Raw genomic sequence first — 18212 nt, 5'->3', positions numbered from 1 at the left:
ACAGCTTTGTTTCCATGGCCTTTCCTGTTTTGTTACCAGATTTAGTTGTAGTGTGCTGTGCTATTCCTAAATGGATACTTCATTATGATAAAAATATTCATTCTTGGCATCGCTCCGTACTTGTTTTCTGGAAAAATAGGGCAAAATGCTGATATTCATTTTAAAATCACATTTTCTCTACCAGGGTTGCAGTATTTTTGCTGTGGTGGAAAACCACTAGTAATTCATTTAGAGGAACTACTGTTTCATGTAATGTGTTAACGTGCATATACTGCAATAAAACCTTTATACTAGGAATAGTTCAACATGTTTATGAACAGAACAGTTTGTATGTAGACATAAGAGGAAAGTGTACTTTCTATATTGTAGTACCTACTTTGTACTACTTGCAATTTAGTAATCCAGTTTCTCATGCTTGTGATATGGAAACACTTTAAACATCTTTCATAAGCAGTGGGAACTTCCAGCCACTAGACATATGTTTGGTTCTACTGAACTTTATTAAGTTAATATTATACTTCTAAGGGAGGAGACAACATTTGTGTTTGAACACGAAATCAGGGTAGGGAGTGCTATATTTGGAAATATTCAGGTATGTGCTCTTTGTGTGGGGTTAATGCATCAGCAAAGACACCAAATCCAAAGCACACTTAATGAAAAAAAGGCTATAATCCATTGGGTTTTTCGATGTACAGGGTTAAAACATACTTCGACCTTGGCCTAATATTTCTGTTTATTTCTGCCACTTTGGATGTCCACTTGGCTCCACCCCATCAAAGGGCAAACTTCCAAGAATTTGATCCAGTTTTTGTCATCTGACTAACATCATTAATGGTATAAATGTGTCTGAGCTTTTAGGACAAACTGTGAAGATACAGACATGATGAAGATTGTGGTCCTCGCTGTCCTTGTTGTTGGTGGTAAGAATATCTCTGTTGCTAAAAACATGCAGAATACTGTTACTGTTACAGCATCTTGACTAGGAAAATTCTACCTTGCCAAACCACAGCTTATTGTGTGGCATTACTGCTTCTTCTACAAAGTCCTTGCAGACTGCTGTCATGTGGTGACAGGACCAGACAGCTGCATACCAGTTGTGCACAATATTGACCATTTTAAATCTGTCTGTCCCCCAGCCTACGGGTGCGGCCTGCCCACCTTCTCCCCTGTGGTGACCAGGGTGGTGGGAGGACAGGATGTCAGGCCTCACAGCTGGCCCTGGCAGGTAAAACATGCAAAAAAACAAGAACAAACCGACACCTACTAAGACTGCTGACATGAAAATATAGCACATTATGAGCTACTATTAATGTTAATATATACTGTATATACTATATACATACATAAGTGATGAGTAGACTAGGGTTTTATATATATTCAGATTTTATGCAATTACCCCAGTGTCTCTTACTCTTATCTCTTATTCATACTAACGGCACTCTTTTTTAACTTAAACTTTATTTAGTCAATAAAGAATAAATTCTTATTTACAAGAGGCAAAGGTCTTCTTGATGGGGAAATGGGGGTAACGGGGAAAAGGTGACAAAAAACAAAACAAAACAGAGACAAGACAAGAATGCTTTTTGTTTGTTTTCAGTTTGCAGCAGGCAACAGAAAACAATCAAAACAGTAATGCTGGATGGACACACATTAAGACTTGGAGACCGCAAACAGCATAACAAATAACACCACTGACCACAACGACATCACTAAAAGAAATTAAAACATGCGGCAAAAACATACGGCAGCTACCAAGAGAGAAACAGTTGCATGTGTGCCTGTAAATGATTGAGGGCAGAGAAAGATGAAATTGTCCAATTTCAGAGTTTTTTGCAACTCTGTGGGCTGCAGCTGCTCACATTTAATAAAACACAACTGTACCAACAGAGTAATGACATTGGTTTCCTCAACAGATTCCATTTATGCCAGCAACAACAACTTTGGAGATAATTAATTGTATTCACATGTATGTGTTTCAGATCTCTCTGCAGTACAACAGGCAGGGAGAGTGGAAACACACCTGTGGAGGCACTCTGATCTCTGACCAGTGGGTTCTCACTGCTGCTCACTGCATCAGGTAAGACTGTGGAGCCAGAAACAATTCAGAATGGGCTATCATAACTCCATGCTACACTGCAAAAATATCCATATCAACAGTCATTAACATAGAAAACCCTGTATTGAGTCTTAAAAAGTGTTTTCTCTAAACCAACTATGTCATTGGAGTGAGGTAATTTAATGTTTCTGATGCCTTTTTACTTGATTCAATAATTTCCTACAACCAAGTGACATAAGCTATTTCACTCCACTAGTATAAAGTCAGTCACTTCATTATTCGAGGACATTATTCAGCTGATAATAATAAGCAGGTGTTTATTAACACCAAGTGAAATTATCTCAACCCACAAGCAGATGTTTTAATTTGTTCTAATAAAAAATACATTTTGTGAATTCAATAGTAGATTAAAAGGCTTGTTAAGAGGGACATTTCTCATTACGAAATTAGCATAAACTAGTTATTAATTGTGTTTTTGAGCTCACTCTTCAGCTAGCACAGGAAAGCTTCCTATAATAATTTGGCATTTGAAAAGGACCTTTGAGCTGAATATCTAATATTGTTCCATATTCTGCTCTCTGTCAACTCAACAGCAGTGGCAAGGAGTACAGAGTGGCCATGGGCAAGCACAACCTGAAGGAGACTGAGGAGGGTGCTGTGTACATGGGCACCGCTAACATCATTGTGCATGAGAAGTGGAACCCCTTCTTCATCCGGTACAAATGACCTTACACTGAGGCTTTGGCTATCAAGACTGTGCTTACATAGACTGAAATTTATTGTCATTTTGTTTTGTCATTTTTGAAGTTTTGATCAGGAAAACAACTTTGCACAACATTAAAGGCAGCAACAGCAACAGGTCAAGTCTATCATGACTGTAAATGTTGTTGTGTGTGTCCTCTCCAGTAATGACATTGCCCTGATCAAGCTGGCGTCCGCTGTCACCCTCTCTGACACCATCATGGCTGCCTGTCTTCCCGTGGCTGGTTTCATCCTGCCCCATGACGAGCCCTGCTACGTCACTGGGTGGGGTCGCCTCTCCAGTGAGTCTTTGACCCAAAGCTACAGCTGGATGGAGGGGTCCAGCTCACCAGGCCGGTGTTTGTTACCACTCTTTACCTGAGTTGAGCATGAGCATGATGATGTACGCTTTTCTCCTCTATAGCCGGAGGTCCTATTGCTGACATCCTGCAGCAGGCTCTCCTGCCTGTGGTGGACCACGCTACCTGCACTAAGCCCGACTGGTGGGGCCCTCAGGTGAAGGACACCATGGTCTGTGCCGGTGGAGATGGAGTTGTGTCTGGATGCAACGTGAGTCTAAGAAGAAGAAAGAATGACACCGACGCATTACATTACACCCATAATTATCATACGGATTCATGAATTTGAACAGCCATCCTTTCTAATGTCAGTAAAATGCACACAGCACACTCAAGTTTGCCAACCTAGCTGGTCTGTCAGCGGAGACGTGTACATATCCAACACCAGAGTTTAATTTGGGTAAATAGGTTGAATCTAAAGGGTCTCAATTACTGGGTATGGGACGCCCTTCTCTATTGCAGCCCCACTTTGTGATTTAGGCTGATAAGCCGGGTGTATTTTTACATTAAAATCTTGCCTATAGCACAACTTATTATTATTATAAGTCACTCTGAAAAAGACCATCAGTTAAAGACCTAAAATGTAATGGAATATAAAGGGGATATGGCATTTAAAAGCATCAACACTCAAACAGAACACTTAAGTATCCTAAGTATTCTGATTATTAACTCATTAGCAACTCAAAGATGAGACGTTACTGCTGAATGTATGATTTGTGAGCTGATTGTGTGGTTTCTGTCACATGGCTCAGGGAGACTCTGGCGGCCCTCTGAACTGCCAGAACGTGGACGGCGCCTGGGAGGTTCACGGCATCGTCAGCTTCGGCTCCGGCCTCAGCTGCAACTTCCCCAAGAAGCCCACCGTCTTCACCCGAGTCAGCTCCTACAGCGACTGGCTCAGCTCCGTAAGCTCTTGAACTAAATAACTTTGGAGGAATTTTAAACATTTAGGTGTTCTTTCCAGGTGTCAGTTAAAGGACTAAAATAATGAAGATCTTGATTGAATCTTGAAAATTGATAAATGACGCCATGTGTTTATTCTTAGCTGCATTTCTGCTCTGAAAACATTTGCTGCAATAAATCTAACACGCCTCTTTCATCTCCTCCACAGAAAATGGTGACCTATTAGGACGATATGCTTTTGGGATCAAAGCCACCATATGGAAATACAAATAAAATAAAACATTAAGATATGACTGTGCTATCTGTACCATTTTTCTCTCATTATCAGGTTAGCAGTTTTCCAAAAAATATGCAAGGTGATGAAACAGCTCTGAATATTCAGGCTGACAAAGAAAGCCAACAAATACTAGGAAGGAACAGAAAAAACAACTTATTTTCTCAGTAGATATTTTGCACTGAGCAGTGGGATGAAGAATGACCAGTTAACTTGATCCTGACAAGCTAATATATCACCAATACACAGTTTTACCAACCACATTTAATTAGAAGAACAGGGACAGACTCTGCTGGGATGGGAACAGTGATGGGAAAATCCTATCACAGAGCACATGCTGTGTCCTTGTTTGGCTTTCTGCATGTGTTGGCCAGTTTTCCCAGAACAGGCTATACCTTGGACAGATGTCCGCGGCACACAGTATAAATACAAACCTGCTCTTAATACAAGATTTGGACACGCAGTACAGTCATGATGAGGTTTGTGATTCTCGCTGTCATGGTAGCTAGCGGTAAGACAGTTTAAACCTTCTTATAGAATTATTTTTAAGACATTTAGCATAGAATAAAACTGAGGGAAAGTACAATTATCTGGTAAGGAATCCTCCCTCAAAAGTCCTGTGGAGAGTACTAATCAAATTTGTTTGAAAGATCTGAATTGTTTAAGCTCAAACAGCCGGCAATGTGTTCATGCTTTCCTATAATTGAAGTCCCATCAATAAACTGCCTCAATAAAATCAAGGGCAACTGTTTTGTACATCTATAGTGCTAATGAGTCTGTATGCCTGCTGTTAACTGTCAATATCTTGTATTATAAAGTATCTCTCTATATAGAGCTACTTAGCAAATTATAGTCTATTTTGCCAAAAAAAAAATGGCTGTTTCACTTTTTTATGGATAGTTACGATCTGGTAAGGAAACAAATGGCCATGGTTTGTCTGACATTGTTAACCTGGTCCCAGCCTACGGGTGCGGCCTGCCCACCTTCCCCCCTGTGCTGAGCAGGGTGGTTGCAGGAGAGGATGTCCGGCCTCACAGCTGGCCCTGGCAGGTAAGGTCCTGGTTATATTTACCTGACTAAAACAGACAGAAGGAAAAGGAATCCACTGCTGCATTTTGAATGTCTTGTAAATTACTGTACTGCCATTTTTCTTATATAGTATTTTTTTTTCCTGTATCTCAGTCATCTTCATGTTCAGGGACAACGATATTGTGTAGAAGAAAAGGAAAATTTGTGTGTGTGAAAATCTGAGTTTCCCACCAAAATGAGCTACCTGCCATGGCATTTAAAAAATGTGACACCTACTGTTACAAAATGATTGATCGTTTTTTAAAGGATAGCAGGTAACTGAAGACCATTGTTGACAAAATAGCACTGGATCCTCTATATTTTAAAAATGTTGAACTTCAGGAATGAAATTTTAGTCAATATCAGCTTACAATATGTGTATCTATCCCTCCAGCGTAGCAATGCACACTGTCCTCTCTCCCTTCCTCTCAGATCTCTCTCCAGTCGGACAGCAGTGGGCGCTGGAGGCACGTCTGTGGAGGCACGCTGCTCTCCGGCGACTGGGTCCTCACCGCTGCCCACTGCATCAAGTACGTGCAACTGAACACTGCGGAGAGGTTATTAATATCAGCAAAGCGGTGATAAAAAAAACAGTACATACAGCATGTTCTCTTTCAAGGGCTTACAAAGCTCGGTTGTCTTAAAGGGAAAACCACTCAGCTTAAGACGAGCAGCTTCTGATTTTACATCTTACAGACATTAAAGCTTCTAGTCTTGATTCTCTGGTTTCTGTCTTTGGTCGTGAGTTGTTTATGTTTACAAATATGGATATAGATTGGTCTGCTTTATACCATAGGAATAAATTAATCATTAAATTAAGTCATTCATCTTTAGTAACATCTTTAAGTAACAATCAGCAACATTTTCATATAAATGAATGTCCTTTTGCTACTCTTTACCACCGGTTGATATAACACAATAGTGATTCAACCATAGGATTCAACCTATAACGAATTCATGAAAGCTTTTACATTTGTTCGTCAGGTAGGTCTTTCCTGGGAAAAAAATCCTCTGGCACCCAGGAAGTGATGCGTTTTACGTTTCCGGCAGTAGCAACAGTGGTTTGTTTGCCACCATGGCTGAACAGACAAAGAAAAGAACGCCACCTACAGAAACTCAAACAGAAACTCAAACATAAACTCAAATCTAGGGAAAAAGTCATCACAGTTCTGGCCACACTCATTGATTGACAAGTGATCTGTGAGAAGTGCAGTGCAGAAACACCACAACAACGACTGTTTAGCACCAACAATGCCGCCAAAATACAAAACAAATGAGAATCTCGCAGATTAGGACTTTAATGACGAATCAAAACAGGCACTGAAAATTGTTTGGTCATTCAACCTGCTACACATTACCCATACAGCACTATCCAGCGTTTTCTCTCCACCGCAAGCTAAATCACAAACAGACAAAAATCCAATACTCCTGTTTGAAACACCATGTCCTCTGCCATCCTGCAGCGTCCGCTACAACTACAGAGTGGAGTTGGGCAAACACAGCCTGAAGGAGACTGAGGAGGGCTCGCTCACTCTGAGGGCAGCCAGGATCATCACTCACGAGGACTACAACATCCTTCTCAGCCGGTAACAGCCAGCAGCAGCACGCTCACTTCAATATCACCTCACGAGTGCAAGTGAAGAGCGTAATGATCAGAGTATCATCACCGCTTGGTTAACTGATATTAATTAATCCCTAACTGGGACGATCATGGTGTCACCCAGTGCAAATCATACACAGAGTTTCATTATCTATCATTGTTTCCCTGCTTCATTGTTTGGCCTTTTGTCTTCTGCAGTAATGACATCGCCCTGATCAAGCTGTCCTCTCCTGTCACCTTCTCCGACACCATCGTGCCCACCTGCCTCCCAGACTCGGGCTTCGTCCTGCCCCACGCTGCTCCCTGCTACGTCACCGGCTGGGGACGACTCTCCAGTGAGTGACTGAACTACTGAATCTACTGTATCTGTACACCGTGCTGTATAGGTCAGTCAGTCGGTTAACTTAAGCGGAGGACAGTTAAGCCAATAATTTCTCACCCTCATTAGTCAGGAAAATGTGAGAAGTATTCATTAATTTCGATCGTGGTTCTGTGAAGCTCAAAGAACCAACGCTGCCAGAGTAAGGGGTTCGTTTCCCACAGGAGCCACCAATCTATTTGGTATTTAGCTGACACTTTCACCCTGAGCAATTTAACATGAGTGCAACAGTAAAATAAAATAAAATTCCTAGATCAACATAATTATAAACAACCAATAGTGAGGAATGCAAGGGTCAGAGTCATAGCCCCCCGACCATAGAATAGGAGGGAAGTGCTGGGAAAATAAATAAGAGCTAAAGAGAGAGGCAGAGCGAATAGAGAAAAAAGGAGAGGGGATATGATTCAATACAGTGCATTCATGGCGGTATAAGGCAATTTGGATAAAAGTGTCATCAAATAGCCTATTGCTGTTGTTGGGGGGAAAACTCCAATTTTGGTGATTTTCATGTTTTAACTTCAGCTCAAGGCTCCTCTATGAATTAAGAAAATTCTTCAACTCTTGGGTTTATGAAACTTTTTCAAAACCCACTAGATAAACTCAACAAGAGGCAATTGAGCTGCCTAACGTCCCGCCATAATCAGCATGATATATTAAATATGCTAATAACGAAATTAATTAATCTTAAGCAAATATTTCCATGTCAACATACTTGTCTTCACATAACACTTAATATGAACTCTTAATCTTAAAGGATTAAGAAGTTATAGTAATATAGAAAATCAGTTTTTATACAGTAATATGACAGCATCACATCCAGTCAAATCAATAGGGCACCCTTGCAGCTCAATAGAATAGTTGATGTTTATCGCATGTCCCTCCCTCTCTCCACTGGGTGCTATCTACAAGAGCAGAAATGACATCAAAATAATCCCCATGCACCCTCCCAGTTGCTGTCCCCCACTGAACCTCCATCAAAACAAAAATCTCCTTTCTTACCCGAGCTGAGCGTGTTTCTCGCCCCACAGCCAGCGGTCCCACGGCGGACATCCTGCAACAGGCTCTCCTGCCTGTGGTCGGCCATGACATCTGCTCACAGGACGACTGGTGGAGCGTCCTGGCCACCGACAAGATGGTCTGTGCCGGAGGAGATGGCATCAAGGCTGGCTGTAACGTGAGTTAGTTTCATTCTGAAATGGAATATAGCCATTTGTAAATACAAAAGTCACGTAAATTGTTCTGTTTTTCAGCATTCAAATGATTATATCATCTAAAACATTTCTATTTTGTAAGCAAAGGTCTTACAATAGCTTTAATGATAATCCATAGTCGGCTCTGTGTTTATGCCAGCTATAGTTTTGTAGGCATAAGTGTCATTTTTTCAGTTGATATATATCTTATTTGAAATGAAACTCTTCATACAGTGCTCACTTTACTTTCCTAATGGGAAGACGCAGTAAAGAAAGACAAAAAAATCAGATTCAGGGAAAGGAGATTTGCTTTGAAATTGCTGAGCAGTAAAATACAGCACTAAGTGATTGCAGATGACCCAAGACCAAATTCTTAATCACAGTAGAGTCTGTAAAATGTCCTACTGACCTACAGTATGTGTGGTGACCCACAGGGAGACTCTGGTGGCCCCCTGAACTGCCAGAACCCAGACGGCTCCTGGGACGTCCACGGCGTGGTGAGCTTCGGCTCCGGTCAGGGCTGCAACGTCCTCCAGAAGCCCACTGTCTTCACACAAGTCAGCTCCTACATCGACTGGATCAACACTGTGAGCAACATTTTCATTTTCATATGGTCTTGATTGCCTTACCAGAGTACACAATGCAACCTGAAGCAAACAAAAGCCTCGGCATTGAAAAACAGGAAGTGTATCGTAATTGTGTTTTCTGTTGCTCCCTCTGCAGGTTATGACCACATACTGAAGAAGCTATTCAACAACGTTTGCCATCAATAACAGCAACTATGATTTACCAAGTGTGGTTTCATTGTTTTGTTTTAGTGCAAAGTAAAAGTAAAATGCATCAGTGCACATACAGAGCTACTGTATGTTAATTTACAGGTAATGTACTGCTTTTACTTTACTATTGTAGCTTTTTAAAAAGTAAGACACAGCCTAGAATTAAGAGCAGTAAAGGTGACATTCTGCAACCACAAGAGGAAACCTATGAGCCAGCAGGGGCCTCAACTGATGAGTCAAAGCTTATCAAAACAGTAATTCTGTAGCTAGTATGTAAAAAAAACCTATAAAAGTAATGACAAGTATTGAATCCACTTCCTGGACACTTAAAAAAAGAAACGAAATGTGTCCTTTTTACTAGGCCCTGCAGGGCGTTGCCTACTAGAACATAGCCAGATGCTGCTCTCCCCTTCAGCTTCCAACAGCCATAAATTAACTAAGAAGTAGTGAACAGTAACAAAAAGGTAGGAAACACAGATGTCGTTAAATTATTCTGCACATGATGTCATATGAGTCAACCAGGAAGTGTTACAATTATTCTGTAATAATAAATTAAAACGGTTAACTTACAAATATTTCCTTTTATTTCTCGCAAAATATTCATGAGATAACTCTTAGTGTTCACTCTTTCACAAAAAAAGTTCATTTTCAACATAAACATTAGAATTATCATACAAAAGCATATTTTCACAGAACATATAAAAGAAATATAGACTTAAATCATATAAAAAGCAACAATAAATGAAACTGACGACAAATACTAATGTGTTTTGAATGGGCACTGATCTAAATAAAACATAAAAATGACTGCTAATTCACAGCACTATTTCATAAATGTAAAATATGTTTGGCTACATGATAATAAAAAAAACTCCTGTAGTCACAACTGGTCTTTTGCTAATGAGGTACAGTGACTATGTCTACAGTACAAAACATGACAAAAAATGAATAAAAAAATCAACACAATGTGTGGCAAGTTTCAACTAACAGGTTATGTAGACATAGCTCTTGTAAAATTCCAATGACAAAACTAAAGTGACTCAATGACTTCTTTGCCTTTTGCTAAAAAGAAAACCTGGCAATACAATACAAAGAGATGACAATGATGGGGGCATTTTGCATTAATTACTTTGAGTTTAACACTTTAACATAGCAAACTGGGTAATAAAGGCACTAAAGAAAGTGCCTCTTGTGCTTCAATACAAAAGAGGAAACATTTTACTTGCACAACTTCACAATTTGTAATGTTGGCTAAAAATGACCATCATTCCACTTATGCAATCAGCTACCTATTTTCCTCAGCTTCAGCTGGTCATATCTACACAACTCTAACCCAAAAGAGTAAGAACAGTTTCTGGACAGGCATTCATAAAACAGTATGTGCTGTGGGAACTCAAACTAGTTCCCTGGAGAGAGCCTAGGGCTGTCTCCCTTCTCTTTCTGTTCATTCTCTGCATACTCCAAGTAAAAAGAGTGCTGCAAGTCAAGCTGTGGTTGGAAGAATGGTGATGAGCAAGCGAGTGAGCAATAGTTGCCATTATTATGGCCCAGCTGCTCAGTGAAAGAGTCTTTCTGTTGCGCATCTCGAATAAGTACAAAAACAAGCCGAGTGAGAAGCTGAGACTACACTACTGCCTTCACAACCCAACTTCGTTCACCATGGCTACAGGGCAAAGGCTTCCAACTATTCACAAGCCCCTCGTTCACTAGCGCCTTCCATCACACTCTCTCATACTTCCTCCTCTACCCTCTGTTTGCAAGAGAACAAACACTGGAAAGGCAACATCGGAGCTTAGGTTCAGTCATAGGGTCTCTTCTGAAATGTCTGAGGAGGAACAGCAGTGTCGTAACTCTGCACAGGAAGAATGTTTCTTCCATTGGAACAACTTGATGACGAACTTAGAACTGTTGTCAGTTATTATTACCATTCCTTTTATGATAAGACTAACACTGCGTCAAAGCAATGAATGCAGAACTAATTAATTATTGATTCAGCACAAAGTCCTCTGCTCAGTCGGCTAGGGGGAGTGAGTAGGATGCAGGGAACTGTCTCTCTCTCTCTCTCTCTCTCTCTCTCTCTCACACACACACACACACAATTAACACTTATCAAACTTTTCTCTCACTTGCTGCAACCCAGTGGAAGCTCAGGAGAGGTTGACGGTGAGAAAGACTTTCTGCACTGTAGCCAAGTCAAGCCTGTCCAATACGTACAGTGCACAGTCACTCTCTGTGGAGCCTATGCTTGGTAAACCACTGGCAGCAGAAGTAATCCACTCTTTAACCTCCCAGGGTAGAAACACTGCCCATAATATAGCCCCTTCATAGAATGAATGCCCAACACATATCTATTTAAGTGTACACACACACACACACATCCTCTGCAAGGACTTGTGTTCCCTTGCATTGCCAGCTCACCCAGACAGACAGTGCACACTTAAAAGTTAGTTACATACAGATATTACATATACTGATAGATACTTTGACATAGACATAGAAGATGATTAGATTTGGTGTGTGCTTTTATCCAATGTGCATCAGTGTGACAAACTGAATTTAATCCATCACAGTTTGAAAAGTATCCAGCAACTTTGTTCAACAATGTTGGTGCTGTCTCAGATATCCAGTGAGATCCAAAATGTAAAAAAAACAAAAACAAAAACAACTGTTTGCTGTTCAATGCTTTGGAGTTATGTGGCTTGAAACTCATGATATGGACAGGTATTTTATGACAAAGTGCCACTGAGAACATTCTGTAAGGAGTCATATCTCAAGTGCCTTCTTAACGTCTCTCCGTTAACACGGCAGATCCACAAAAGGCGATCATGATGGATTCCAGGAATTGCAGTAGCTCGCTTTGACCAAGGAGGACCTAGTCTCAAATCGGAGGCACCTTATCCTCATACTGCGGCGGTGGGGTAAGCGGTTCTATACTGATTCCAGCTGCTGGCTGAGAGTTATCAGCGTTTTTCATGTGCAGCTTCTCCGATTTAATCCTGCGGATCTTGAGAGGGAGGAGCTTGCGGCTGGTTTTCCCAGCTCTACGACTGGATGCAGAAGCAGCGGCCGTGGGGCCGGCGGCAGTGGGAGCAGGCTGCGACCCCGCAGGCGTGACCTCGGGCCCCTCGGACTCGTACTGCACCCCGTCGACTTGGACTAGGTCGTCGTAGGAGGGCAGCTGGGAGGAGCTTTGGCGCGGGTTGCTCTGGCGGATGGGGTACTGGCCACTGCCGACTGCCTCTTCGTAACTGGGTACGGCGTAACGCTGGGCTTGTTCCTCAGCACTGTGGACATTTAGAGAAATACAAAGACATAAATGACAGTAATTTTCATACAAGAGTAGACTATCAGTTCCAGAGCTACAGCTACAAAGTGTGGGTCAAAATATAATCCATGCATTATCACTGTCAAAAACATATCCAGATAAGAATTAAGTAATACACAATACCGAAAAATTTCCATCTTAATAAGTCATTTTCTCCGGTATTGTCTCTTAAAATGGAAAAGGTGGAGTCATCTGCCAAATTTCAAGATATCTTCACTTGTTTGAAAAAAATTCTTGAAACAGGTGAAACCACATTGCAAGCAAGTGAAACTATCTAACCCCATTCACAGGTTGTTTCACTTGAGAAACAAGCTTTTAGACTCAATAGTAGACTAAATTACTACGATTTCTTTTTTCATTTTAAACCACACACACATAACAAAACAGAGACAGAGAAAAACAAAAAGGGGAAAAGAAAGGGGGGGGGTATTGAGAAGGGGCACTAGCCTGGGGACCCCACACAAGGTCAGTTGCCAGCGTCACCATCCCAAAAATACCCCAGAGCAAACCTGGTTACAACCGACAGTTCAACTTACATTACCGACTGACAACAGTCGCACATACGTAAATATCAATTCCATGTGTATCTAAATGGGATGTGGTGTGTTCAAGAATGACCTAAATGAAGTCCAAGGACCTTCAAGTCTACTGTCCAACCATACTTTTGTAGGGTTGTGGCTTGTTGTTCATTGAGACCAAGTCCAGATATTCCTTGAGCCAGTTCTCCAAACGAAATTACTACGTTAAGATGGCTTGTACATACTCAATCCAATTAAATGATTTGAGCTTTCTGTCATAGTAAACAGGAAAGAGCATCAACCACAGACTAGAAACTAGAATATTCCTGATGCTGATATGTTGTCTACAGAGATTGACTCACTTTTCTCCTTCCTCCTGATCCGCAGCTGCCGCTCCTGCCTGGTTCTGGGCCTCCCGGAGCCTCTGCTGCTGCTCCCGCTGTTTGTTCCTCATCCCCAGACATAAGGACAGCAGCAGCATAACCACTCCGGACCCTACTAAGACAAAGGCCACAGAGGACGCTTTATTGCGGTTGTCTGGCCTCCCGCCGCCTTCACCTCCACCTCCTCCTCCCGAACTGCTGCTGTTATTCCCGGCGCCATCTGCAGGTACGACGCTCCACACAATCATAACAATCCCAAGGGCCACAAGCCCAACCCCCAGGGCGCACAGTGCATACTGGGAACCTGAGTTTCCACTGTTGTTGTTGTTGCCGGTGCCTCCACTGCCAGGCGGGCTTGGTGGTCCGTCAACACTGGAGCGCATTTCGTCAGACCAGCTGCACTGCTCCAGAGGTCAAAGACTGTAGAAAGAAAGGAATGTAGGCTCTTTATACAAAGATAGAAGTATGTACCAGGTAGAATTACAATAGCATACCACATAACGTCCGTATCAGAAGACCAAACATCAAACATAAAGACCCTCAAATTTGCAACATAGGCTAGTAATTTCTGGTCCATCTGGAAAAAAACACCTACCCAAAAATTCAGAATCAAAGAGAACTGTTTACTTTTGAATGGGTAGAAAAGGCAGCAAGTGTGCAGGTATCTGAAATGATACACTCTCACCGCTCTGAGCTCTCGTATTAGGAAAGAAATCTCAGCCTTGAAGATATTACCGTACCTGCTGTTGTCTCACCAGAGCTTAGTTCCTTATGAGAGTCCAAGCACATGTTATCAATTTCACTGTCCGCAAATACCACGGAGACTCCTACATGATGGGTGTGTTTTATGGTAAAAAATTTTACAGCAGACTTGCCCAGCAATCACTGCTGCAACAGGCGCCTGTTGCCCAATGTCAAGACATCACAAGGGCAGATAAGGAAAGCTATTCTATGGCTTCCAGTTAAGTCTGTGGCCACTGTAAAATGAGAAGCTCTTGACATATTACAATATCTTGTCTATACAGTTATGCAATAATACATTCCTCTTAGGGCATACTATCTTTGCATCTACTACATTATATTACATCATTTAGCAGACGCTTTTTTCCAAAGTGACTTACAATAAGTGCATTTTGTCAACAGTAGTCAAACCAATTGTATATCACAGTCTTCATCAGCTAAGCCTTCAATAGGAATGAGTAGCCTAGCATTTGTAGAATCAGTTTCTAGTAAACTACAACTGTTAGCCTAATGTATTGATCATTACTTGTTACATCCAAATCAAACCAATTTACTGGTTTTGCAGTAATTTGTTGCGCATAGCAGAACAAGACAAGGCTCTTGCAATACAATGAGTCACAAGTTACTTGTTGTCCTACTGTGTGAGCTTTACAATATCTCAAAAATACTTTCATATTCATATTCCTAACATGGTCTTCATAACATGGACACCTCATAGCTTTTTTATGTTTGCTTGTTATAGATCAAGGGGTAATGGTGGAGGACTGCAGGAAACGTTTTAACATACTCAGAGGGAAGTCAGATTTCACTGCTGATAAACTGCAAAGAAATAAACTGTCTATCTGCAGGCTGCATGACCATTCAAGAACATAAAATACTGATACCGGCACTCTGTCTTTGATACACCTACACAGTTTGTTATCATGCATGCAAACTATGTGCGTAGAGGGTCTGTATGTTCATGTCCAGACCTGCTTGCAGTGAGAGTGAGAGACTGAGGGGCAGAATAAGGTTAGTAAAGCCTCCTCTGACTCAGAAATACCCTCTCACTAAAGAATGTATGGCATGAGCCTTATACTCCGCCCTCCTCATGACAACTGGACACATGCAAAGCCACTGAAATACAGTAAAAAAAAAAAAACTAAAAAAAAACTGGCTTCTACTAGCCTACACAGACCAGCATTATTGACAATGATTGTTACACTTTATGTGCAACACAAAGCTGAAAAAGAGTGTGTGAACTTGTCAAATATCAGCATGCCATAAACTCATCATAGCTCATGTTTTACAGTAAAGTAAGTAAGATATTGACAGGCCTGACATTCCACACAGACCTGTATACCATGTTATTTGTGTGTGTGTGTGTGTGTGTGTGTGTGTGTGTGTGTGTGTGTGTGTGTGTGTGTGTGTGTGTGTTTGGGGGCAATGGAATTCCTCCTAATTAACTGTGTCAGTTGCTACAGTCTAAAATAGCCCTGCTTATACAGGCAGACTGATTGGAAAAAAAAGCTTGAAATTAGCCATCTTGCTCAGTTACTGTTTGTTAATGTTATTCACCATAATTTCTTGGGTCAAACGTTGTTATATGTTGTGCTGGGATATACGATGACATGATGTGCAATACTCTAGATATGGGAGAGCATTAAATTCCCATACGTTTAAGCAGTTAGTTAGCTTGGACGATAACCGTTAACGGTGTTAACGGTGTTAACACAGAGAAACCCAGGCTCAAATTTTAGCCTCGTTTCGACAACTACGCTGTGTTCGTGTCAGGAAAACACTGGTACTTTGTCTTAACGATACATCACGAAATGCGCAGAATACAATACAGAAAACTTTTACAGAAATGAAAACTTTTCCCGCAATGAAGCAACACACTGACTGCTAGCTAACGTTAGCTAGAAAACCCCCGGCATTAAGTTAGTTTGAGCTACACTTCAAGGGGTGTGGTATAGATGTATTCATCGGTGTGTGTGTGTGTGTGTGTGTATATATATATATATCGGCCTTACTCACCTTTGCATTATTTTTTGAAAGGTCCGGGATACTTTGGCAAATAGTCCTCTTCTCTTGAAAGCTGGGGAGTTAGTTTGTTTCCAAACTTTGCCAACACTGACACGAGTTAAGCCAGTGTCATACGGAGACAAATTGCATTGCGTTGAGAATCAGGAACTTTCCTTTCAGACGGATGGGTCCGGGGGGAGGGAGGGGGTTTGTCGTACTTCCAGTTTTAACCCTTTCACTGTCGTGTTTGTTGATAAATGCGAGCCTCTTAAAGTAAGTGGGGAACTGTGTTTGGGCCATCACCCCCCCCCACCCAAACCGGCTGTAGAATCCAAAGTCCCATCGGACAGCATAACGTGTTTAGGACACGCAAATAGACGAAAGTATCAATAGGCTAAATAACTATCTTTAAGCATGCTAAACGTTTCATGGGTAGCTTTTGTTGTCATACAATCGGTTTAAATTGCACATATGGAACAACTCAGTAGCTTGATCTACTTTATCCATTTCCTTGTTAAATATGTGTTAAAAGGAGCAAAGATGTCAGTTTCGTTTTGTGTTTCTGGAAGGTTGGTCCCGACTAGAAGACAAGTTGCTAATAGTTGATAAAGTTGATAAAAAAATAAAAAAATAAATGGTAGTAGTCACCAACGACCTGGAGAAATTATCTTTGCTGATGGTTTACATGTAGACTGTACACCAGTGATTCACAAAATAGGGTTCGGGGACCAGCAGGGGTCCTTGAGAGGGTTTCAGGAGGTCTCCGAAAATGTGTAATGCTTTACTTTCACTATTGAGAGAGCAGTCAGAGAATGTAAAAGGATGGCTGTCTGTACCAAGTCATATCAAACAATAAAAGTCTTCTCATATGGAGTTTGGTGGGGTGCAATCTTATCAAATGGAGATGGTCTAATGCTTATCTATCACTGATGCTGTGTGGAAATGTTTGTGACCCACTGTTCACACACATCACTGTTGTCAGCTAATAAGATTGAACCTCACAATGATTAATTATCTACCACTTTTAACTCATTTCTCCAGTGACAAATGAAAATGTCTAATCTGCGTTTTACTTCCTCTTTGTAAATGCGTCACTGTGTGCCAGGCCAGTTAGTAGGAACCGCTCCATTACTGCTTTTGGGCACTTTGGAAAGTGATTCACTGACCCTGCCAGCACTGTCATTTGATATAGAAGGTCAGAAGTCATGCATTTAGTCAATACACTATAGAACTGTGTGTACGTGTTGTGTATGTGTGCGTATGTACGTGTGTGTGTGTGTGTACGCTGTATGTTTGTTTGAAGAGGGTCACCCGAGACACAAACAATTCACTTTATCACCACTTCCTTATACCAGTTTCCTCCTTTACATCGGCCTGTATGTTACCATGCAGTGTAGGGGATTGTACTACTCCTGGCTTTGCAGTAATGACAAAACCAGTGTCAACCCTGGTCACTTAGTGTATTGTTCCTTTGAAGTGTTGTGTTGGGGTCTGGGGAGGTTCTCTTCCTCTGATCTTAAGACCTTTACCTTTTGTGTGGGTCCTTTGTTGTGCTACATACACACTCAGAGAGAGAGAGAGAGAGAGAGAGGGAGAGATGACCACAGTAAACCAGCCTTGATTACATCTGGTAGTATTCTGGCTTGAACCAGGAGCACTGTCAGCCTGTAATCAAATCAAGTGATATGTGAACAACTACAAAGACAAAATGTTACAGTAAAATTTGGATAAGCTTAATTTCACACTATATACTTTACAATATATTTTAAACAATGCTGTCTTGATTTTGTTGGTGCAGTTGTAATTTCACCTGTAATTATCCAACCTGGAGGAATGACGACAATAACGCATCTATTCACATGCAATCATTTGTCATTGTTGATCTTGGCTTTATG

At 41.3% G+C, this 18212-nt stretch overlaps 3 protein-coding genes across 4 annotated transcripts; 2 read left to right on the top strand and 1 right to left on the bottom strand.

Moving 5' to 3' along the window:
• The first annotated feature begins 865 nt into the window (after positions 1-865).
• Positions 866-4073, top strand: LOC139644553 (chymotrypsin-C-like). Of its 2 annotated transcripts, none has more exons than XM_071519957.1 (7): positions 866-920; positions 1137-1225; positions 1980-2077; positions 2653-2772; positions 2963-3099; positions 3222-3367; positions 3909-4073. In XM_071519957.1, the coding sequence occupies exons 1-7, from the start codon at positions 881-883 to the stop codon at positions 4071-4073; spliced, it is 795 nt and encodes a 264-aa protein (XP_071376058.1). In that variant the 5' UTR covers positions 866-880. The 2 variants fall into 2 exon arrangements, with proteins under 2 accessions (XP_071376058.1, XP_071376057.1); XM_071519956.1 differs by having other exon boundaries at positions 881-920; positions 2650-2772.
• Positions 4074-4804: 731 nt separating this feature from the next.
• On the top strand, positions 4805-9300 carry LOC139644558 (chymotrypsin-like elastase family member 2A). The gene is made up of 8 exons (XM_071519960.1): positions 4805-4844; positions 5295-5383; positions 5834-5931; positions 6865-6987; positions 7200-7336; positions 8409-8554; positions 9005-9183; positions 9294-9300. The coding sequence occupies exons 1-8, from the start codon at positions 4805-4807 to the stop codon at positions 9298-9300; spliced, it is 819 nt and encodes a 272-aa protein (XP_071376061.1).
• A 626-nt stretch (positions 9301-9926) lies between these two features.
• LOC139644555 (transmembrane protein 51-like) lies at positions 9927-16480 on the bottom strand. Its single transcript, XM_071519959.1, has 3 exons — positions 16330-16480; positions 13552-13992; positions 9927-12630 (listed from the first exon to the last, which is right to left on the bottom strand). Exons 2-3 carry the CDS (start codon positions 13953-13955, stop codon positions 12225-12227), a joined length of 810 nt encoding a protein of 269 aa, XP_071376060.1. The 5' UTR covers positions 13956-13992; positions 16330-16480; the 3' UTR covers positions 9927-12224.
• Positions 16481-18212: the final 1732 nt, after the last annotated feature.

Source organism: Centroberyx affinis, unplaced genomic scaffold (assembly GCF_046629955.1).
Source record: "Centroberyx affinis isolate AG114_WGS23_722 - 3 ecotype Tasmania unplaced genomic scaffold, CSIRO-AGI_Caff_v1 ptg000752l_1, whole genome shotgun sequence".
NCBI classification, from domain to species: Eukaryota; Metazoa; Chordata; class Actinopteri; order Beryciformes; family Berycidae; genus Centroberyx; species Centroberyx affinis.
This window is presented reverse-complemented; position numbering and strand designations above follow the sequence as displayed.